This window comes from Peromyscus californicus, unplaced genomic scaffold (assembly GCF_007827085.1).
Source record: "Peromyscus californicus insignis strain IS unplaced genomic scaffold, ASM782708v3 Scaffold_19__1_contigs__length_69161282, whole genome shotgun sequence".
In the NCBI taxonomy this organism is placed as follows: Eukaryota; Metazoa; Chordata; class Mammalia; order Rodentia; family Cricetidae; genus Peromyscus; species Peromyscus californicus.
The window spans coordinates 17,139,203-17,163,820 of record NW_026294491.1 but is presented as its reverse complement, the minus strand read 5'-3'; the positions used below and the strand labels follow the sequence as shown (position 1 = coordinate 17,163,820).

At 44.1% G+C, this 24,618-nt stretch overlaps 1 protein-coding gene across 23 annotated transcripts in view; it reads left to right on the top strand.

The window, feature by feature from the left end:
- Positions 1-24,618, top strand: part of Ank3 (ankyrin 3) — a 483,262-nt gene that overhangs the window by 356,660 nt on the left and 101,984 nt on the right. For 14 of the 23 annotated variants that reach the window (XM_052744761.1, XM_052744755.1, XM_052744757.1 and 11 more), the window contains 5 exons: positions 1,314-1,412; positions 1,500-1,598; positions 2,763-2,858; positions 8,724-8,796; positions 8,972-9,034. In XM_052744761.1, the coding sequence (XP_052600721.1) occupies positions 1,314-1,412; positions 1,500-1,598; positions 2,763-2,858; positions 8,724-8,796; positions 8,972-9,034 (430 nt within the window). The remainder of the gene's footprint in view (positions 1-1,313; positions 1,413-1,499; positions 1,599-2,762; positions 2,859-8,723; positions 8,797-8,971; positions 9,035-24,618) is intronic. The other 9 variants (XM_052744762.1, XM_052744763.1, XM_052744764.1 and 6 more) reach the window with 1 other exon arrangement.

The window sequence follows — 24,618 nt, the reverse complement described above, 5'->3', positions numbered from 1 at the left end:
GTGTATGTGTGTCTGTGTTGGGTTATTTTTTGTGGGGGTTGTTTGGTTGGTTGGTTGGTTGGTTTTGGTTTTTTGAGACAGGGTATCTCTGTGTAGCCCAGGCTGACCTTGAACTCAAAGACCTTCCTGTCTCTGGATGCTTGGATTTAAGGTGTGTGCCGCCACCACGCAGTTTGTGTGTATGCTTGGTACACATTCAGGGATTAAATTCAAGCAGAGCAAACCTTTTATTGGCTGAGCCATCTGCCATCTCCAGAGTATCATGACTTTTTAAGTAATAATTTAAATTTGATGTACACATATATATTTTCAGAGAGAAGAAGAGACGGGGGCGGGGAATGAAACAAAACAAAATAAGAATGAGTGGACAGCCCCTGAGAGTCACTGGCTGCCCGTCCAAGAAAAGATGGGTCGCTTTGTGTCAGTCATGGGCTCCAGTGAAGAAGTGGGTAGGCTTTCTTTAATTAGAGCAGTGGTTCTCGATGTTTCTAGTGCGGGACCCTTTAACACCGGTCCTCATGCTGCGGTGATCCCCAACCATGACATTATTTTTGTTGCTACTTCATAACTGTAGTTTTGCTGCTGTTGTGAATGGTAACGTAAACAGCTGTGTTTGCGGATAGTGTTAGGTGACCCTTGTAAAAGGGTCGTTTGACTCCACCCCCAGGGGTCGTGACTCATAGGTTGAGAACCTCCCTGAACTAGAGCATCTATACCAAGGTCAAGTTCATACGTAGACAGCAAGAACTCACGTTTGACTGTGTCTGTGCCCCTGCCTATCTACAGTGGGCTGTAAGTTGTTTACTCTTACAAGCTCTCACTGTGCAGACCTGGGTGGCCTGGAACTCACAAAGATCTGCCTGCCTCTGCCTCCGGAGTCCTGGGATTAAAGGAATGTGCCACCACCACCCCTGCCCTGGCCCCCCAAGCTTGTCACTTAGCCATTTTGTTAGAGGATAGAGCATTCAATCAATCCTAATCTGGTCTGTCCATACAACACTGTCTGACGGCACCAACCAGTTAGAGTTCACCTGTCTAGGGGCTGATTGGTCCATGTTTCCTGCCTGTCCTCAACAGTATCTAGAGAGTAAAGAGCTGACGTAAGGGAAAGTTAAATACCTATTTTTATGTTCAATCAGATATATTAAGGCTAACTCTGAAAAGGGCAATTTTTGTTATGGGGAAGAATCTAAAAAAAAAATCTATTTTCCAGCTCAAATGGAAGGTTGAATAATAACTTTTACTTCCGTTTAGGATTGCTGTTACTAAAAGTGTACTTACAATGTTTCTCTTTTTATACAATGTAATTACAGATGGGCTACACGCCACTCCATGTGGGCTGTCACTATGGAAACATCAAAATAGTCAATTTTCTGCTGCAGCATTCTGCAAAAGTTAATGCCAAAACAAAGGTAGGCGCCTTCCCCTTTCTTTCCAGCAAAATCCTGGGTTTCATATTCAAGGAAGCTCATGTCATTTCTCCGTTCTTCCTTCTGCAGAACGGATACACACCACTGCACCAGGCAGCTCAGCAGGGCCACACACACATCATCAACGTCTTGCTTCAGAACAATGCCTCCCCCAATGAACTCACTGTGGTAAGCCGTGGGTCCAATGCGGTGGGGCTGGAGGAGACAGAGGGGCTCTGAAGGCTTCTCACATTTTGCTCATACACCGGTTGCTTTTCTAAATCTCCGTGGTAAATTCCACAGAGCCCTCAGTGGGGACCATGTCATGAGCTGTCCAAAGAGCAGCAGACCAGTGTTTCCTACTCTAAAAATGCTCACGTCGTCACCACTTATAGAAGCACATATTAAAGAAAAATGGTGTTTATGTCCCATTGATTGTTGACATGGAACCATGTGTGGCTGCCCAGACCTTGATACATGGGTAGGAACAGGTGAGCTGGGCTTTTTACAAAGTATGTTTGTTAGTTATCTTTCTGTCACTACGACAAAATCCCTGAGGCAAGCAACTTAATAGAAAGAAGGAGAGTCTTTCTTTGGCTGGCAGTTGCACAGATGTCAGTCCATGATCTCTTGACCCCATCATATTGAGTCTGTAGTGAGATTGGACATCATGGCAGGGAGTGCTTGCTGAAACTCCGATCACGGCCACCAGGAAGCAAAGAGAGAAAGGAGGAGTCTGGACCTCCATTATACCCTATAAGGACACACCCAAAACGGCATATCTTCCCTCCATGAGTCCTAACGTGCCAGTAGCACCAACATCTTCAAATACATGACCTTTGTGATATTTAGGATCCAAACTATAAAGTTATATCTCCAATGTAACATTTACATTTTTTTTAATGTGGCAGTTGAGTTGGTAGGATGAGACACTGGTCTCGCATTGTTTGCAGGCTGTAGAGAGAGTTTCTCTGCGTCCTAGCAACCGCTCCCAAATAACCCCTCAGAGACTCATTATTAATTATAAATGCTTGGCCATAGCTCGGGCTTGTTACTAGCTCACTCTTACATTTTAAATTAACCCATATTTCTTATCTACCCTCTGCCACGTGGCAGTAACTTCTTTCAACACAGCATGTTCATCTTGCTTCTTTCTTCATCTCTCGACTCCTCAGACTCCGCCCTTCTTCTTCCCAGTGTCCTCAGTCTGGTTCTCCTGCCTAACCTTATCCTGTTCAGATATTGGCCAGGCGGCTTCTTTATTAAACCAATCACAGCGACATATATTCACACAGTGTAAAGGAATATTCCATAGCAGGTTGAGTAACCTTGTCCACATTTTCCTGTTTCCAGAATGGGAACACAGCCCTGGCCATTGCCCGGCGCCTTGGCTACATCTCAGTGGTTGACACGCTGAAGGTCGTGACGGAGGAAACTATGACCACCACTGTGAGTAATGGATATAGAACTCTCTTACTCTGAAAGCCCAGATCCCAGATGGCAGTTTCCCATTCTAGGCTTTTCTAGAATGTTCCGTCTTCCTCCATTCACAGACTAAGTGCCACATTTTGAAATATTGTCACCTTATTGTTGGCAGTCAGTGTAGCAAAACCTTCATTTCTGGTATGAACAAAATTTGAAACATTATATATATATTAAAGTTGCCTATGGAGCTAAAAAGATGGCTCAGTGTAGAGGACCTGCCCAGCACCTGCCTCAGGCAGTGCTCAACTTAAGTAATCCAGCTCCAGGGGATCCAGTGCCCTCCTCTGGCCTCTGTGAGCACTGCACTCACATGCTCAGACACAGATACACAGACACACAAATAACTAATAAGTCTTAGAAAAAATTAGTTATTTAAGTGGATAAAGAGTTTTTGATTCCACATGCTACCAAATAAGTTTGTTTATTTGTTTTAATCTTGGCATTGTAAAGACTTTGAAAACTCCATATAAGCTCTTTAACATGTTTGTCATTTTTGCAAAATAATGTTTTCTTAAAGTTATGGGTAGATAAAAATTGGCTTTAATTATCATACTTATTTTTTTTGAATACTTGTTGGGGTTTTCATAGGGAAACCAATATTTTTCCTATTAAAGTAAACATTTGCCAGATGACCCTATTGCATTAGATACATTTAAAATTTTGTGGGTGTGTTGGGAGTACACACAACTATGACGTGTGTCAAAGTCAGAGGATAACTTATGGGAGTCAGTTCTCTCTTCCCACTATGTAGGCTCTGGGGATTGAACCAGGGTCATCTCTCAGGCTTGGTAGTAAGTGTCTTTCCATACTGAGCTATCTTCCCAGCCCTCAACACAAAAAAAAAAGAAAAACAATAATAAATCATTTTTTTTTTTTTGGTTTTTTTCGAGACAGGGTTTCTCTGTGTAGCTTTGCGCCTTTCCTGGAACTCGCTTTGGAGACCAGGCTGGCCTCGAACTCACAGAGATCCGCCTGGCTCTGCCTCCCGAGTGCTGGGATTAAAGGCGTGCGCCACCACCGCCCGGCCTAATAAATCATTTTAATCCTGTCTCGTGCCTTTGAACTAGATTTGGCAATTTTGGGATTAAGGGCAGTTGGGACAGTGGAAGTTGGGGTTATTGCCATCATTTTCCTTTTCCTGCCTCCCAATCCGAAGGCAGACATGGCTACGGTGCATAACTTGCTCTGTCTACGCAGTGCTTTATATAGAAAACTGTGGGCTAAGGCCGACCGCAGCTACCTGCCAGCTGAGTTCTTTGGCAGTTTGCAGGCTTTCGAAACCAGAATATGAATCTGCTGAGTAGAAGAGAGAAACTGTATGATTTATAAGACAGAAAATGCTCACTAACCAGGATCTGTTTTTATCATCACCATAGAGGTTAGGACAAAAATTGCATCCGTCAATTCATACAGCTTTTAAAATCTAAAATCTGTTGCTGAGTTCTTTTGGATGTTTTGGTAGTGTGTGTTTTGTTTTGTTTCGAGACAGAGTCACCCTATGTGGACCAGGTTGGCATCACACCCACAGAGAGTAGCCTGCTTCTGACCCTAGAGTACAGGCGTGCACTACCACGCCTGACTATTACTAAAGTCTCAGAGAAAGGTTAAGCAAATAACATTTTCTAGCCTTAATGTTCTGGATTTCCCATATAGCTCTCTCTAGGGGAGGAAGGAGAAGGAGAGAAACAAGCTGTTTAACAGTAACCAAGTGTCGTGAGGCTGCAGCTGTTTGAGTCATTATGGTTAATACATCAGATGGCTGTTTTAGTGTTACAGGACAAACCTTGTCTAGTAGTTCAAAATACAAGTCACAGTTGAATTCTTCACCCATTGGGCAATTTCACAATGTTTATATGAAATAAAAATAAAAGCTTCGGGCTAGAGAGACAATTCAACAGTTGCTCTTCCAGAAGACTCATGTTCGGTTCCCAGAACCCACACTGGTGGCTCACAAGAGCTGGTAACTTTGGCTTAGGGGATTTAGTGCCCTCTTCTGGCCTTCACAGCTACCTATGTATGTGCGCGCGCACACACACACACACACACACACACACACAGGCATATAAATATAATATTTTTAAAAAGTGAAACACTAAAAGTGTTACTATACACTAGAAGGCTGACTGTTGATTGGTAAAGCATGGACAAGGCTGAGTTGGATTCTCAATACATCACAGTAACCACCAGTCTAGAGTTACAGAAATGAGGAAGCAATACTGCATCTTCGGGAAAGAACCAGGCTCCCGCCAGAGTCTATGGCAGTGGAGCCATTTCACATGTACGACATTATTAAGCTTGGGTGGTGACTTTCTTCAAAAGGGAGGAAGATAATGCATGCTAAAAGCAAGGTCCAGACTGCCCCCAGGAAGAGAATATGCCCTCTAAATACTGTAAGCGCTCATGGTGGCCAGCAAAAAAGCCAGTCCTGAGGAATTATTCCACACTTCTGGCACTTGAGACTGTCATAAACTCAGACATCACCTTCTCAGCCCTGCTGTAGTGCCTATGTGTAAATTTCCTTAGATGGCAGTGACGTGATTTCGAGTTGGTATTTGTAATCTTAAAATAATTAGCATAGCTCAGCCCCCACCACACTGACCACCTTGCTCGAGCAAGTTCCTGGGACCTCAGCAGCCATTGTTTCTACTAACAAGCTCTGCCACATAGAGACAGTATACGATGTGGAAATCCTGAGAAGGAAAGTGAGTAAATGCCTTCATTGTCGCTGTAGCATGAGAAACCAAATGCTGAGCTTCAGAGGGATGGCTCTTCCTTTAATGGCATTAAAGTTGTATTACACTTGATTATGTTGCTTGAAATACTCAGTTTCTCTAGAAGCCATGATCGGAGAACATCTAGCATCCAGCCGTGAGTTGCTAACACCGTTCCCTGCATAAAGGAGCTAGGACACCTTGGAGAAAGAGCTAGCTGTAGGACTAGAAAAGGGTTGTTCCAAAGTACGTGTACTTACTTTGCTTTCTGCTGTGGTGGTAAAAACACTGACCTGAAGCAGCTTTGGAAGCAGGGCCAGTTATCTAAGCTTACAGGTTATTCTATGGACAGGCTACAGTCCATCACTGAGAAAAGCCAGGACAGGAAGTTACAGCAGAAACCTGGAGTCAGGGACTGAAACACAGGCTGTAAAGGAACACTGCCTATTGGTTCGCTCCCCATGGCTTGCTCAGGTACTACTTTTGTACAACCCAGAACCACCTGCATGGAGTGGCACCTTCTGCAGTGGGCTGGGCCCTCCCACATCAATCATTGATCAGGAGTTCCCTACACACATACCTACCTATAGGCTAAGCTGATAGAGGTAATTCTCTAGTTAAGGATCCCTCTTTCCAGGTGACCCTAGTTTTTATCGGGTTGACAAAAATTAACCAGCACATCAAGGAAGCACACTGCCATCACTACCAAAGTTAAATAAAATATGTGAATACAATGATGCGGGTGGGGGAGGGGGGTCACACACAAATCAATAGAGTTCATGATGACCAAGGCCGGAACACTTTAACCAAAACAATATAAATAAAACAATATTAGAGCAGAGTTCAAAGCATGAAGCAAATATATCTGAGCCCATACTGGTGTGAGCGAAGAACTAAATGCATGGGAAAGAATGTGCAGGTACCTGAGGGAAAAGAATTACAAAAAGTACAGGGCATTCCATTCATTGTCAGAATACTGGCCTCAAGGCTTTCTTCAATCCTGAAAAATGTGGCTGAAAAATATTCCCTGGCAAAGGATTCCAAATAACTTATGAAAATCCTTCACTCTCAAGGAAGCATCAAACATAATTACCTACAGCCTAAATATGGGCTGAACATAGTGTTCTCCTTCCAAAACACAAACAAGAACAGTATATAAGCAAATGAGAACAGGGTAAGTTTTACTGGGGAGAACTCTGACAAATACTACCTAGCCAGAAAATCAAAGACCACATTTGCTATGACATGGGATGATGAAGAAGATAAAGATCCGTCACCTCTGTAGCCTTCCTTCTCTAGATTAATCACAAAAGAAAACAAACAAATGAGACAGACACTTCTTTAAACAACTGACTGATACAGCTCAAGACTCTCAAGGTCCTCAGCACCAAAGAAAGTTGAAAAACGTTAACAGTCAAGGAAAATCCAGAGCCATTGCAGCAACATTGAAAAAATCAAGGAAATGTCAGTGTAACACAAACTTTGATGATGATGAATCAATTTGGTATGCTATGCAAAATGTACTGTACTAACATAAGATTTTATTATGAGGGACTTAGTATGGAGGAACATATAGGGATTTTCTGTACAATTTAAGAGACTATAAAACTAATTGAAAGTTTATTTTAAAGTTTATTTTATTTATTAGTCAATTTCAGTATTATATACTGAGAGAGGCTCAAAAATGTTTTGTTTCCACATAACAATTGAGCATAGGAGAAAAATTTACCAAAAAAAAAAATATCAATAAGAAGCTGAATGACAGCCTTCTTCAGTTTCAACTTCTGGATACTTTCTTCTTTTTTTTTAAAGATTTATTTATTCATATATTTTATGTATATGAGTGCTCCGTCTTCATGCACACCAGAAGAAGGAATCTGATCCCCTTGCAGATGGTTGTGAGCCACCATGTGGTTGCTGGGGATTGAACTCAGGACTTCTGGAAGACCAGCCAGAGCTATTAACTGCTGAGCTATCTCTCCCAGCCCTCGGTTTTTGTTTCTCAGAACTGGTTGTTGTTTTTGTTTTTTGAGACAGGGTCTCTCTGTGCAGCCTTGGCTGTCCTGCATCTCACTCTGTAGACTAGGCTGGCCTCGAACTCAGAGATCCTCCTGCCTCTGCCTCCTGAGTGCTGGGATTAAAGGCGGGCACCACCACCCCCCAGCTTAAGATTTGTTTATTTCTATTTTATGTGTATAGGTGCTTTACCTGAATACATATCTGTGTACAACATGAATTCAGAAGCCAGAAGAGGGCTTCTGATCCCCTGGAACTGGAGTTACAGATTGTTGCAAGCGGCCATTTGGGTGCTGTGAACCTAACCCACGTCCTCTGGAAGAGCAGCCAGTGCTCTTAACCACTGAGCCATCCCTCCAGCCCCTGCTTTCAGTTTTTTAACTTACATGCTGCTGCTGCTGCTTCTGCTGCTGTCTTTTGAATGGATATAGATTATGAACTTAGAACGTTACCAAAAGAGTAAGCAAGAGTCAGGAGGGCACACACCCTGCCACTTGGTGTTCTTGGTGAAGGTTTTTGGAAGCTAAAAGGATCCTGCAAATGTGATGCCTCTGAAATGGTTTTAATGCACATTGTTATAAAATATGCATAACTTATATAACGTTAGTATTTTTGCTGTATCCTGTTCATGAAATGGACACGTAGTGAAGAATACAAAGGAAGTAAGAGGCTTGGTGAGAATAATAATGACAAATTCCTTGCTGTTATTCTGGGCTATCTCCTTCCATGACCCGGGGTGGAATGTGAGGTTTGGTTCTTCTGGCAGGGACAAGCCCAGCAATGCTTTCTTCGCTTCCTCTGAAAAAGCCTTATTGGGGACCACAATCTGTCATCTGGTTTGTCCCTGGAAGACTTCCACCTTGTGCTCCTCTGAGGGGCATTTCTGAGGACCACACCCCCACCCCCACCCCCACCCCCGTGCTGCTCAAGGGAGAGAGCATGTTGTGTGTAAAGCCTCCTAGGTCCTCTACCCTGAAGTCCCATAGGATATCAATCAATCAATTCAGAAAGAAAGAAATCATCTCCATAGAAATGCCTAGTCCATTCATACTGAAGCAGCTTTTTTTTTCTTTTTTTTCTTTTTTTTTTTTTTTGTTCCTAGACCATCACTGAGAAGCACAAAATGAATGTTCCAGAAACGATGAATGAAGTTCTTGATATGTCAGATGATGAAGGTATTACAATGTCTGGGGGCGGGGATGGGGGTCATCATGGTGATGAGTGGCTGGGTATCTGTTGCTTCTGGGAGAAAGGCCTTTACCAACGTGTTTGGGGGGATGTTTAAATGGTGGGTCACGGTGTTGGGAATGAGTATTTTCATACACGTCTATTATCACTTAAATCATGCAGTTCGTAAAGCCAACGCCCCCGAAAAGCTCAGTGATGGGGAGTATATCTCAGATGTTGAAGAAGGTATTTACACCTCTCTCCTGTGATGAGACTTAACCCCCAACTTCAGCTTTCATTTCTTGGCTCTCAACAGTAACACTTCCTCACGTTACTAACTTCTCACGGAATTTTGAGAATTAATTTTGGGGTCGTTTAAAGCCTTGCCTTTGTCCTATCCCTTTTCAGACTTGATTTCTCGAGCCCATTTCCCGCCTTTAAGTAGAAAAAGAAAATGTCACTACTTATCAGGATTCCTCTCTTTCTGTCCTTTCTGTCAAGCAGAAAACGGATAGTTTTATTGTTTGTGTCTGAAATCTGAAAAGGGGCAACTTAACTGTTTTTAGTTGTTTTTTTGTTTTTTCCCTTAGAGTAAAGGGCATCCTTACAGGTCACAGGCCGAATGCCCAGTCTGCAGTATACTCTGCAAGTCTGCAGTAAAAATCACCTTTGGACTTGGGACTTAGCATGGAAACTCAACCTGAGTAAAACCACTTTTAAACTGTAGACGTTCAATAGTAGCTTGATAAGGAGATTGATATATATTAAGGCTGTATTTTGTGTGCTCAATACAGCTACTCGTTTTCTGCTTTACTTAAAAGAATGATACTCTTGACCATGTCATTCACTTACATATATATGTGTGTCGGTATACATATATATGACATGTTTGAAAGGTCTGTTGGAAAAGTACCATTGTATAAGTAAATAAATATTGTAAAGGTGGCAAATTTTGGAACTTTACTGAAATAATGAAATATTTACTGTATTGGATGTATATTTATTATTATTATTATTATTATTATTATTATTATTATTTTTAATTTGAGACAGAATCACTATATATCCTTGGCTGTCCTGGAACTCTCTATGTAGATCAGGCTGGTCTCATCTCAAAGAGATCAACCTGCCTCTGCCTCCCGAGTGCTGGGACTAAAGGCACATGCCACCATTCCCCTGACTTTTTTTTTTTTTCCTTGAATAAGTTTATCCTCCAAAATCACTTTCTTCTTTACTGCTCCCTGACCCCACCCCTTTACATAGTACTTTTTTTCTCTTGTGTCAGTCTTAGCAGGATTTTAATTCAAATTCACTGGGAGCATAAGTAGTGGGAAAATCTACCTGACACAAAGTGGCTGTCACGTTGGTGTGGTTGTTTATACTGACACACAGAAAGGCCGGTGGCTGGATGGCACACTCACAGGAATGCCACCCTGAAGTTGGTTGTCTTGATTGTCTATGATTATTGAATTTAATACTTTTTGTTTGTTTTTGGTTTTTTGGTTTTTTCGAGACAGGGTTTCTCTGTGTAGTTTTGGTGCCTGTCCTGGATCTCACTCTGTAGCCCAGGCTGGCCTCGAACTCACAGAGATCCGCCTGGCTCTGCCTCCCGAGTGCTGAGATTAAAGGCGTGCGCCACTGCTGCCACCCAGCTGGACTTAATACTTTTTTTATATAGGCTCTTCCATCAGTTGCGTGTCCACCTCTCTTTTATCTCCCACTGGATTTTGGTAACATCTTCGTGAGAGGTCTTGTGTCTCACTGTCATCTGCTAATACAGCGCATTCTCTTGCCACACTCCAGAGCAATTTCTTGTGTGCACATGTTTTTATTTAAAAAGGTGATGTGCTTCCCTGTGTGTGCACAAACAAACCAGGATTCAAAGACTATTTTCCAAGTTAAGTTAGCATGAAATACAATAGGACAGTCATTATCAGCCATTTTTCTGCCCTTTTAACATTATAGCCAAGGCTACCACCCTGATGAGAGGCCAGGTTTGAATGGACTGTGTAATAGCTTTGTTTATGTGGATCAGTTATCAAATGATTTCAAAACAAGAGAAAATTGAATCTTTAAACTTGAGTCGAATTCACTTAATGAAGTGGAAATGACAATCATTTCTTTATATTTGCAAACTTGAAATTCAGAGTGGCTTATAATTATTTTTGTCGTTCATTGAGTTTTGTTTTTTCCTCTGTGGGTGTGTTCACGGGCTGTCAGAGTCATTTGGTTTGTGATTTTATAATGTCATAGAATTAGATACCGGGGTAGGGGTAGGGTAGGTCCTGAAGGTCAGTCCACTTGAACACCCATGGAGCTGGAATCTCTTTTGCTAGAACATTCTTTGCCCAAATGCCTCAAATTGCCTGATCCAGTTTGAATAATCTTCTTCAAAAGTCCCCTACCTCCTTGAACTCCCTCTCACTTCTAGCTGCTGATTTGGATTCTGATCTTTTTGGGCCAGAATGATGAGCATTCAGGTTCCAATGACTATTTAGAATAGAATCTACTCTCCTATGTCCCAGTCTTTCAAGTATTTGAAACATTTTAAAAATTATATTCACTTATTGTGGGGGGGGGGTGACTGCACACATGCCATCGAGGGTGTGCAGGGGTCAGAGGATGATCTGTCAGTCAGTTCTGTCCTTCCACCTTGTAGGGCCCAGGGGATCAAACTCAGGCACCAGGTTTGGTAGCAGGCACCTTCACTTACCGAGTCTTCTTTCCTTTGGGTGTTTGAATGTATTTCTCCTGCTCTTTCATCTTCGATTCCACTTCAGGCCCATCCCAGTCACTTCCTCTTCCTGCTCCCTGACTCAGCATGGTCTTTCTCCTGGGTCCATTTCCAGTCATATATGTCTGCCGAGAATTCAAGTGTCTAAAATGGAGCCCAAGGCTGGAGTTGTAGTCTGATCCAGACAGAACCATATAGCAAAGCAGTGTGATTGCTTTCTCCATGGAAGACATTGAGAATGTGTCATTGAGCCAGGCTAGCACTCGGGAGGCAGAGGCAGGTGGATCTCTGTGAGTTCAAGGACAGCCTGGTTTACAAAGAGAGTTCCAGGACAGCCAGGGCTGTTACACAGAGAAACCAACCCTGTCTCAAAACAAGCAAAAAAAAAAAAAAAGGAAGAGAGAAGAAAAAAACAAAAAGAAAATGTGTTGTTGATGATTCAGCTATTGCTGGGTATAGTGTACATGCCTTCAGTCCCTGGGAGTTTGAGGCCAGCCTGGTCTACATAGTGAGTTTCAGAGTTCCAGGCTAGCCAAGACACACAGTAGACCCTGTTTTAAAATAAAAGCAAACCAAAGACGATTTCAGCTTTGTGTGCTGCTACCATCTAAGTCGATTTATATAAATATTACTGTCAGCCAGATTGTGGCGGTGCACGCCTTGAATCCCAGCACTTGGGAGGCAGAGGCAGGTGGATCTTTGAGTTCAAGGCCAGACTGCTCCACAGAGCCAAGTTCCAGGACAGCCAGGGCTACACAGAGAAACCCTGCCTTGAAAAACCAAAAATAAATAAATAAATATTACTGTTGGTGAAGGGCCCTAAATTTTCCTAACTTGAACTCTGCCAACCACCATTTTCCCAACCAATCTCTGTTGTATAAACTAGCATTTTTGTATTATCAAAAATTATCCTAAAATGAATTGCTATGAAATTTTCCTTTTAAAATATCCCTTCCAACTTGAATGATAATGTTGACTTCCAACTCAGCTTCCTGATAGTCTCTCCAGTCCTTTAACTGTCTCTATAGTTGGCTTTGGGCCTGCAAGTTTGAGTGAGTTCTGTGGCGGTGGCAAGCGTTCATTTCTGCGAACCGAAAGGCTTGTGAATGCATCGCTGTACCGGAATTAGCAAGAGCCAGACACATATGTGTCAGGATGTGGAGGTAGGAGGAGGCAGAGGTAAAGCTGCCCAGTGAGTTAGGGCTAGGTGGGCCTGGACTACATGACAGCCTGTCTGCATGAAGAGAGAAGGGGAGAGGGGAAGGGAGGGCAGGGGAGGGGAGGGAGGAAATGACTGACAGCCCACTGTGGGCTGCTGAGAATTCTCAGCGCCATCTATAAGCAGCACCTATGGGCAACCTACCTCAAGAAAGAAAAGAATGAGTCTGTAAAACGGGAAATAGTATAAACACTAAATTAGGAAAGAACCGATATTAACAGGTTAATGCCAGGAAGTCTCTCCTTTCTCTCTATCTCCACCATTTTCTACTTGGCTTTTCGCCCTTCTCTTCCTTTTGGTCTCCTTTGAGAAAGTAATTATAGGTAAGACATGTTTGCATAATGCTCAGTTAATTCCTCTAGAAAGAAAGAAAAAGAAAAGAAGTCTAGACAATGCAGTAATGTCCATGGAGGACAGTGGGGCAGAGATACAGAGAGCCAAGATTGAAGCGTGAGCAGAACCACCGCTAACCAGGAGCCAGGGTAGCCTTAACCAGAGCAAGGAGACCTCAGTGAGCTCTGCAGAGGACCCAAGGGGCCGCCGACATGGCAGTAGTCGCCTGCGTGCTACACCCCTCCCCCAAATCCATGGCGTACATAGACTCTTGGTGTGCACACAAATCATAATCTTTATTCTATTGCTCCTCAGATGCTTACATTTTACAAATGAGTCTATAATTGAAAAGAAAGGCATGAGGAGAGGAAGAGAAAAAAGGAACAAGGTGGGGAAAAGCAAAAGGGAATGGCAGAGAGGGAGAGAGAGAGAGATGGGGGCAGGGTAGAAGGAAGCAAAAAGAGTTCAGGTCAAGATCAAGGTCCAAGGTGTTTTCTAGCTTGGGTGGGGGTGGAGTGGTCATAGGGGGTGATGTGGGGTTGGGGTGGAAGCTCCATAGTAGTTCTGGCTCAGCTTGGACCTTAATTGTAAATTCCTTTAATGTGTGTATTTTTATAAATTGGAAGAACAAAGTGCAAATGTTTTGTTAGCTTGCAGAATTCTAGTGGGTTGGAGTCTCATGACATTTAGAGAACAATAGACGACACACAATGGGGAATGGAATGAAGCCGTGCAAAACAGAAACCAGACAGCAGTGTGCAGAGGGACGGATCCAGGTCAGGAGGCCACAGCCTTGTGAGGGAGGATGATCTGACCCGAAATCGCTTGAATTTCGAGTGAGCTAGCCGGGCGGTGGTGGTGCACACACACCTTTGATCCCAGCACTCAGGAAGCAGAGGCAGGTGGATCTCTGTGAGTTCATGGCCAGCCTGGTCTACAGAAAGAGTTCCAGGACAGTCAAGGCTATCCAGAGAAACCTTGACTCAAAAAACAAAAAAAAAAATTTTTTTTTTTGAGTGAGCTATCAAATCTCTGCCAGGATTGAATGCAGACATTAAATATTGAAAGAAAAAAATTAAAAGTTAAGTGCATATGTGGTAAAAATAGTTACCAAGAAGGGGTAAGATTAAGGTACAATTAAGCTAATTCCAGTACTTGAGAGGCACAGGCAGGTGGATCTCTGTGAATTCAAATTTGAGGCCAGCCTGGTCTATATAGTCTTCCAGGACAGCCAGAGCTAAATCCAGGCCGTGTAAATGTGAGGACCTGGAACCCCGTAAATGCCAGGTGGGCATGGTAGTTCCCTATAATTGCAGCCCTGGCTAAGGAGTCAAAGACAGGGAATTACCTGGCTAGCTATACCAGACACGGCAAAGACCTCTCGTTTCTGTTGAGAGACCTTGCCTCAGTGAATGAGGTAGAGAGCAATCCAGAAGACTTCTAATATCATCCTCAGATCTACACACACATATGAACCCCTCATACTCACACACTTTTATGGGAACACACATAACACACACAAATGTATGCTAAACCAAGTGTGTATTTAAGAAAAAGAACAAATCATGCTCTTCAAAAGGTGGGAATAATATGGACCAGGGAGATGGCTTAGCAGTTAAATCGCTCACCCCCCGTGCCTAAGGATGTGCCAAGTTCAGATCTCCAGAGCCCACATAAATGCCAAGTAGGTGTGATGGCCCACTTGTAATTCCTAGAGGGCAGACAAGGGATTCCCTGAGTCAACTGGACAGCTAGACTAACCGTACTGGTGAACTCTAGGTTCAAAAGAGCCAACTTACATCAGTGAGTAGTGGACAGTGAGCAGGAAGACTCCTGATTGCCTCCTTCACACACACATCCGCACACAGCACACACACACTGCCCACACATACCTGTGATAAAGGTCATAATATCACAAGGCAATCATATTTTTTAAAAATGTAATGACATTACAATAGAAATAAACCTCCTTGAAACTATATTAGTATAAGGACCGTGCAGACCAAGGCGCATGGTCAATAACCATAAGTATAGACTTAGTTTTAGATAGATTTTAAGAACTCAAGCAAGGAATTTAAAAAAAATATATAAGTGTGTGTAGGTCAGAGGACAACTTTTGGAAGTCAGTTCTTTCCTTCCGTGTGTATATCAGGGATTGAACTCAGGTCCTTGGAGCTTGGCAACAAGCACCGTTACCCACCGAGCCATATTTCTGGCCCTCAGAGAAAGGAAGTTTCATAAACCTACCCTAGTAGTCTCAGTTAGGGGAGAGTAAATATAATTTGACTTGGCATAATCCAAAATCAAAGGGAATTCAAAGAATCGGTGTGGGGAGTGTGAAGCCGGCTCTCAGAAGCCTACCGGGAATGGTCATGCTTGCCTAATCTTCCTGAAAATCCTGATGAAGACACACAACTATCATGAGGAAGCCATGAAGATTAGCTAGCTGCAGAGAAGCAAGGTGGTGGTGGTTCTGATGTCACCATTGAGAGGAGCAGCAGGAACTGTTCCTATCCAGAATGGAAGCCTTTCAGGATACCTCATGGGTAGTATCTCTCAGCCCTTTTCCTGGGGTTCTCTGCTTATCTCCCGGAGATAAGCTCAGAATGGTAAGTTTGAAATGCTAGAAGGAAAGGTCCTGTCTTGGCTTCGTTTCTGTGGCTGTGGTAAAGGTTTACTTTAGCTGGCCGTTCTGGGTGCCAGTCCACCAGGTCAAGTCATCCAGGAGCCTGAAGCAGCTGGCCCCATGACTTCAGAAGTCAGAACAGTGCAGTGTACACAAGCACACCAGTACTCAGCTGTTCGCCATTCTTTTAAAGATTTATTTAGTTTGTGTGTGTGTGTGTGTGTGTGTGTGTGTGTGTGTGTGTGTGTGTGTGTGAGAGAGAGAGAGAGAGAGAGAGATGGAGACAGAGAGACAGAGAGACACAGACAGAGAGAGACAGAGAGACAGAAACAGAGACAGAGAGACAGAGACAGAGAGAGACAGAGAGACAGAGACAGAGACAGAGAGACAGAGAGAGAGCATGAACCCACAGTGGCCATAAGAGAGCTTTGATCCCCTGGAACTGGAGCTACAGGAGATTGTAGGCTGCCTACTGTGGGTGCTGGAAACCAAAGCTGGGTCCTGTGCAAGAGCAGCCAGTAGCCTTACCCTCCGAGCCATCTCTCCAGCCCCAGAATCCTGTCTTAGAACTAGAGTGGTTGATTGACTTTTACCTGTCCTACCTGCTGTTCCAACTCTGTCCGTTCCCACTTAGACCCTCACAGATAATTAATCCATCACACCCTCAGTGTACCCACCCCCAGAACAGCATCTCTTCTACCCTTCTCCACCTACCAAATCGCCCCTCACCCACACCAAAGCTTGTGAGTTGCGTGTTGTCTCCCTTTTCTCAACATATCCAATCCCCCAGCAACTCCCATCAGCTCTACTTCCACATCCATGGTGCCGCTCAAGTCCGTCTTCTCCTCTCTAGTGACAGCATCCCACCAGCATCTCTCTGGTGCGATCCAGCAGGGTCTCTTGTGTAGCTGTCCATCTGTGTTCTTACCCCTGAGACAGCTGGCTGCCCAGCTTCTAGAAAAGTCCTTACAACTTTACATCATTTATTCCATTGCCCTGCCCCCACCCCACGCTCCTGGGCTTACATTGAGCTTTGCCTCCATTCCTGTTATTGGATAGTTGTAGTTTGCTCATTTTCATGCTTGTGTAATACTCCACAAAGTACTTATCATCACCACAGCGAAATTCTCTGCTCTCCTGTTGATGGCAAGGTGGATTCTTTCCAGCTTGAAGCCATTGCAGAGAAACTTTCTGTGAAGGTGTATCCATCCATGGGTATATACCACAGTAGAGTATAGATCTATGGTTACAGTTGTGGAGTTGTAGGCTATACAAAGGTCATGGAATTCACAAACAAAACAAAAAAACAAACAGGTGACAACATGCTAGTATTGTAAAAAAAAAATTACATAGTAAGATAATAATAATTAAAAGAAGGCAAGAAAATGCTGAATATGGCAATACACACTTATACAACTATAATTCCGGCACTCAGAAGACAGGGGCAGGAGGACCCTTAGTTCTTGGCCAGCCTGGGCTACCTAGCAAAGCTCTATCTCAAAAGTCAAAACAACCACAGAAAAAGAAAACAGCCAAGTTAGAGGTTGTTTTGAAGCAGATGGTCTCCATGACGAGGGAGGATGGGCTGGGATCGGGTGGGGGTGGGTGAAGCAGGGAGAGGTTAATGATGGTTTCTTCACCTGGGTGGTTTATTTTATAGCAGTGTGCTGATACGCACTTTTGTGTCTTATGAACCCACCCGTACATCGCTGTGCCTTCCTCATAATGCAAACGTGTCCCAAAAGAGAATGCAGACGCAAACAGATAACACAAACTTCCCAGCAGTCCCTTGCGCTTACACTCACCCCAGTCCCTAACCGTGGTCTCCAGAGGCATCTCTCTACTTGCCCTCCTACATGTTGTGTCTTTTGGGCCCTTTGTGGTTCTAATCTCCTGTTATCAGTCATTTGTTTCTGGGGCACAGTAGAGTTGTTCTGTAAGTGGTCAGTGATAAATATTTTCAGAGTTCAGCTGTCTGGGCTCCATCCTATTTACCTCTCCATACACACAGCCAGAAACTTAGCCCGCACACCCAGGCGTGGCTGTGTGACTGAAAGTATTTATAGAAATAGGCAAGAGGCTAGATTTCACCCACAGCCTGTCATTTTCTAACATGTGATTCGTTTTGTTTATTTCTTTCAAACTGGACAGTCTGCTCTACAGGAGTAGACCTGTGCTGGCCACTGTCACTGTCTGAGGGCCTCATCACAGCTGCCCGTGTTTGTGATGAAAGGCATCGGCTGCCTTAGTTTCACATGGCTGGGTCGCAGCCCCTGCCCAGGCTCCAATCGAGAGACACTTTGATTAAAAGCACACAACAAGTCTGGCTGATACCAAAGTCTTTGCACTCCACCTCCAATGTGGCTCTGCTGTGGTCATATATCTAGAACCCCCTGAGGAGTGCATAGATCATTTAGGTTTTCGATGTAATCACAAGTGAAGGGTGGAGGCTAGAATTTGCAAGTAATAAAATCTCTCTGAGTGTCTGTTACTGACTTTATCATGTTTCATTCTCTCAAAGTAACTTCAGGGTATGATTCTTATTACTATTATTCTCCCAAGTTATATTTAGTCACAATTAGAGCCCATACGGAAAGTGTTATGACTTCTAATTTCTCTTCAGCATCTCGCTCAGAAGTTGTATGGTATTCCGCAGCTCCACACGGTCCAGAAAGCTGGCATTTGAATTGAGGTCTCTTGGTCGAGACTTCATGCTCAGTGAGGCGTCATAGAGGAGGAGATCACAGGGTTGGTGAGGAAATTCTAGAGATTACTAACAGCCTCCAAAGGACCTTGAGAAACATGTCGAAGAATGGATAGAATTTGGACAAGCAGAGGTTATGGGGGATGTGCAAGGAGAGGGATAGGAGACAGATATTCCAAGTCCCCAAATTATTTTCCACTGTGCTGAGAGTCCAGCATCCAGAAATGGTAGCATGGTGGTGATGCCAGATACTGGTCCAGATGAGGTCCTCAGGACAGCGCACAGAGACAAACTCGATTCTTGAACGTTCTATGCATACTGACTTAGAAGAGGAAGAAGACTGCTAGGGTGTGGTAAGGGATGGAGGGAAGAATCTAGAAAGAGCAAGTTCTGGTAGAAGCCCTTGGAGAAACTTTCTCTGAAAGCACAAATCAAATGAGCACAAGTAATGGGGAGCTAGCTCAGCAGCAAGCACACCCACCCACGATGTTGAGAGAGATGTAGAACTGAGCCCAGAGCTGTAATGTAGGAGAGGAAAGCCACACAGCATGTTTCTCCCTGTGAAGCGAGGTAGAATGAGGGGCTGGAGCCACCCCTGCACACCATCTGATAGATAGATAGCCCGAAGCTACGTGTGCTTGTGCACTCCAGACAGTTAATTATTGACCCAAATCAACTGTAACTTTAGAGACTCTTTTTCCTTCTTCATTTTTATTTTTCCTTCACTGCCGGTCTGTCAGAGCATCCTGTCCCAGTGACTCATACCGTAGCAGGGCCCAGGCTGGCCACTCTTAGCCTCTTCCACTGTTCGCATCCTTATTACAGAGATGTTGGACAGTGAACATGAGGAACAGCATGAATGAATGGGCCAGGGGAGGATAGAGTAGTGAGCATCTGAAAGCAAGGACCAGTGAGAGAAACCAGAGAGTGATGTTGCTAATAGAGAGAGCACTCTGACTTCCCCTGGGCTGGGCATAGGTAAGAATGAGAAGACGCCCCACATGGTGTGGCCTTGTATGTATACACCTTCGAGGAATATGCTAGACACAAACCAACAGATGAGTGGTTTTCACCTGGTTTAGTGGTGACCGTTTAGGTACAAGAAGAGATCACAAGTTTGGACCACACAGTGGGTACTTTGTGGGCATTATGCCTGGAACTCCCTTACTGGGCGAAGAGTTCCAATGCTCTATACACAGTCTTTAGGCACCCAGATAATGAAGAGCTGAGGTGAAGGAGGGCTGGAGTGGGTTTGATGTGGAATGAATGGCTAAGAAAGAATACACACAGACACAAGGTTGGAGAGATCGCTCACTTAAAGTGGACCTGCATTTGATAACCAGAAGCCATATTAAAAAAGAAAAGGAAAAAAAAAAAAAACCCACCCGGATATGATGGTGTTGTACTTGAAATCACATTGTGTAGGCAAGACAAGATCACTCCTTAGGGCTTGTTGGCCAGCCAATCGAGCTGAATCAGTAAGTTTTGGGTCAGTGAGAGACCCTTCATCCTAACAGGAAAAGAAAAAAAAAAAAATAGTGGTCGGCATGTGAGGAATGATACCGGCACCTGTCTTCTGGGTTGCCTGTACATCTTCACACATACAGGCACTTGTACTCTTGAGGACACACACACACACACACACACACACACACACACACACACACACACACACTGCACAAGTTGGCATGATGCTGCTACGTGTAATTTAGCAAGTAACAGGCAGTATTCCAGTCCTGATGTTGAAGAGTCAATTTGTAGCTGGCATCTAACTCATTGTCCAGTCATCTTTACGAGTGGCAGAGATTTGACGTCATGGGAGTGGGGAAGTGACTTCACACTCCCTTCTATCTGCATTCTGTCGTCAACTTAGGAATTTAATTTAGTCAGTGTGTGACATCTAGTCCTGACTGAAGTAACCAAAGGGAGTTTCTGCATGAAGCTTAAGCATTGAAACCATGAGAAAACGACAGTGTCTGCTCCACTTTCTCTCTCGACGTCTCTGTAGGAGAGACACTGAGTCCTTTTTTCCCTTCTGGGATGGGTTTGTTTATTAACCCAAGCAAGATCACAGGGACATTCTCACTGCTCCACCTGGAAAGCTTCCAGCGCTGAGTCATGTGTGCTGACTTTAGACACTCTACGGCCTGGATTAGGGAACAGTGGACTGCTGCATGGTTGGTTGTTTTTTTTTTTTAAAGAAACACACCCCAGCTACAAGGAACAGAATTCTTACAAGCAAAGAATTGAGTTGACTTTGAACTCTTAAAAAAAAAAAAAAAGATCACCTGAACAGAATCATTTGTTCCATGAGGTAACAGCAATGGCAATTTATTGTTTCAGAGGGGTGTGAACTTGGCCAGTCAAACCCCATTCTTCCTCTCTGGCCACCTGCAACGCCAGAATCTTAAGCCAAGTTCTAGGGAAAAGTGTAACTCCAAGGGTCTGGGAATCCCTCATGATGACACAGTTCTTCAAGCTTCTGAAATCACCTATTAAGGCCACCACTCATTCAGCCAATAATTGTCCCCTGTTCTGGGACAGACAGTGAGACAGTACTGTATTCCATTGCTTGGTTTATGCTTTCAATGGCCGATTCTGGCTGCTAAGAGAGGATGGAAGCCGTGGATTCAAAGAAAGTCCCTACCATTTGCTTATCTGTATTAGAGGGGACAATTGGGAAAACAGAGGCAGGCAGAGACACTTAGGCTCCCCACCTTCAGCTTCTAGCTGTGCCTCTGACCTTTGTCATAGGGTCCTCAAATAGTGTGCTTGGTGGCATCGACTTCCAGAAGGGCTTGGAACACACAGACACCACCTAAAGCAGGAAGTACAGATTCCACACAGCCCCCCTTCACCTCCTGTTCTTTCCCTCCTCTTTGAATGCAGTAACCTTGCATGAGTGAACATGGGTTCTAGCTTCCAACTGAAGAACAAAAAGGGAAAGATGGAGCTGGAGTCTAAGTAACTTCTCATTTGCTGTCACATAGCTACAACAGAATTGGATGCATCTGGGTCCTTTCCTGTTCTCTCTCTCTCTCTCTCTCTCTCTCTCTCTCTCTCTCTCTCTCTCTCTCTCTCTCTCTCTGTGTGTGTGTGTGTGTGTGTGTGTGTGTGTGTGTGTGTGTGTGTGTCTGTGTCTGTGTCTGTGTCTGTGTCTGTATGTATTTGGGTTTATTTGCTTGCTTGTTTTGTTTTGCAACAAGATCTTACTATATCTGTTTGGTTGGTCTGGAACTTTATAGACCAGGCTGATGTTGAACTTGCAGAGATCTGCCTACCTCTGCCTTTGAGTGCTGGGATTAAAGGTGTGTGCCACCACACTAGGCTTCTTTCCTACTCTTACTTTCTTGATTATTAAGAATGAAAGTAATGGAGGATAAAGGGAAGCATCATATGAGCATCTATTGTCTAGGCAATAAATTAATTACTCAATTATTTAAATATTGAGACAGAGTCTTATGTAACCCAGCCCAATTTTTTTTTTAGAGATAGATTTATTTTTATTTTACATATATGGGTGTTTTTTTCCTGCATGTATGTCTGTACATATGCGTGCCTGGTGTTCTAGGAGGAGGCGATGGATCCTCTGCGCCTGGGTATACAAATGGTTGTCAGCTACCACGTGGATGCTAGGAATCAAACCCAGGCCCTCTGGAAAAGCAGCCAGTGCTCTTCACTGCTGGGCCCATCTCTCCAGCCCCTCCCCCCAGGCCAGTTTTGAACTCACTATGTAGTTAAGGATGACTTGGAACTTCTGATCCTCCTGCCTTAGCCCACTGAGTTCTGCAATTACAGCCTTGTGCCATGACACCCAGTTTATGTGGTGCAGGGAGGTGGAGGATGGACCTCAGGGCTTCATGTATACTAAGAAAGCACACCACCAACTGAACTGCATCCTGAGCCCTAGGCTGAAATGCCTTCTCTAAAAGTTAGATGAGATCGTAAATCTCTTAGACGAGGCTTGATTTGATAAAACAAAAAAAATGTTAAAAATAATTATATTTTATGCCCCTTATTTAAATCTTCAGCTAAGAAAGCATATAGCAGATCTTACTTCTTGTCCCATTTTTTAAAAATGGTGTGTCTGTGTGGCACACATGTGTGCATGCATGCACAAGCGTGGATATCAGAGGACATCTTGCCGAAGTCAGTTCTCTCTTCCCAGCATGAGGGTCTGTGAGATGGAACCCAGGTCGTCAGGCTTTGGCAGGTACCATTACCCACTGAGCCTTCTCACCGGCCAACAGACCTTCCGTCTAAGAGCTTCCTAACATCTCATGAAGTGATAGAACATGCTAGCACTGAGGAACTTCCCAACATATGGTACTTCCGGTCCTCTTCCTGTCAAATAGCCTCAGCAGCATTCATCCTGCTTCTGCCTTGAGGTTAGAATTGGTCCAAAAGAGCAGGACAGATGATGCTTGCTGGCAATACTTACTCTAAAACCTAATTCCAGGGACCCTAATCTATGTCTCAAGCAGTGTTTTCCTGTCCAGTTGCCTGTGGCTTCCATGAGGCTTGCAGCCCAGGGTTCCTCGGGACATTCCCATACTTACCTTACCCTTCTGCGCTGGGTTCTCTAGCAAGGAGTACCCGACTCCCCTGTCTCATCGCCCTCCCCATTACCATCTTCATGCACACACCCTGGAAATTCTCTCAGTGAAAGGTGGCCCTTCCTTGGCGCATCTGGGGTTAATCCGCAGTTCTCTTGTTTACTTTCCGTCATCGTAGTATTGTGTTAAGGATTGGATAACTGTATGTACCAGCCTAGACTCTGCCTCTGTCTTGACATGAGAGTTTTAGGAAGTAAGCTAATATTTTTTTATGTCACCTATAAAAGGGGAGGGGATGAGCCGGGCGGTGGTGGCGCACGCCTTTAATCCCAGCACTCGGGAGGCAGAGGCAGGCAGATCTCTGTGAGTTCGAGGCCAGCCTGGTCTCCAAAGTGAGTTCCAGGAAAGGCGCAAAGCTACACAGAGAAACCCTGTCTCGAAAAACAAACAAACAAAAGGTGAAGGGGATGAGGCTGGAGAGATGACTCCATGGTTAAGAATGTCTTTTGCTTTTCTAAGGACCTATGTTAATTAATATTTCTTTGCTGTGAAGAGACACCATGACCAGGGCAACTCTTATAAAGGAAAACATTTCATTGTGGTGGCTCACCTTCAGTTCAGAGGTTTAGTCCATTATCATCATGGTGGGAAGCATGGCAGCGTGCAGACAGACATGGTGCTGGAGAAGGAGCTGAGAGTTCTTATGTCCTGACTTGCAGGCAACAGGAAGTGGCCCGAGTATCAAATTGAGCAAAGCTTGAGCAAAGAGACCTCAGAGCCCACCCCCACAGTGACACACTTCCTCTAACAAGACCACATCTACTCCAACAAAGCCACACCTCCTTATAGTGCCACTCTCTTTGGGGGCCATTTTCTTTCACGCCACCACAGGACCTGAATTCAGTTCCCACCACTCACATCATGTGGCTCATACCCACCTGATTTGCCAGTTTTGGGGGATCCAGCGCCCTCTTTTAGATTCCGAAGACATCCTCAATGCATGTGACATACACATGTAAATAAAGACAAGTCTTTTATTAAAAAGGAGTAGGGGATTAAATGAAGCACACATGATGTGAAGTGTGTTCGGTTTTGTCAGGTGGACAACACTAAACACTAGAGTGTGATATTTGTACCATGATCTGTGTCTTGGTCCTTTTTTATTGGAGACAGTAGTTGGCTCTGTCACCTGGATAGTCAGTGTGGTTCACAGACCAGCAACACTGCAGGCTGTATATATATGCGGAAACTTGGTGTCTAAACAGTAAGAAACGCTGCGTTTGAGTGATTGTTGTTTCTCAAGTTAGTATGACTGTGATTCTAGAATTCCCACCTAGGAAAGAGACTTAATTTTGTATAGTCCGCAGGCCTGGCAAATGGCTATATTTACTGGTAAAATTCCTTGATGGTTCAGACACTGAGTTCTGGGCCCGCCACATCAGAGTCACTTGAGGTGTGCTGCCAGCGCGAACCTTCAAATCCCCGTGATGCACGCTGCATGTGGAAAGCCGCTGCTTTCAAAGTGGCATGTGGATGTGTGTCTCCTTCTTCCTGTGTTGTTCTTCCCCTGTGTGTCCCATTTCTTACAGAAGCAAGTGAGGGAGGGAGCTTCCTCTCCATGTTTGCTGGGTGTCCACTGGTCCACATGATGGTCCACC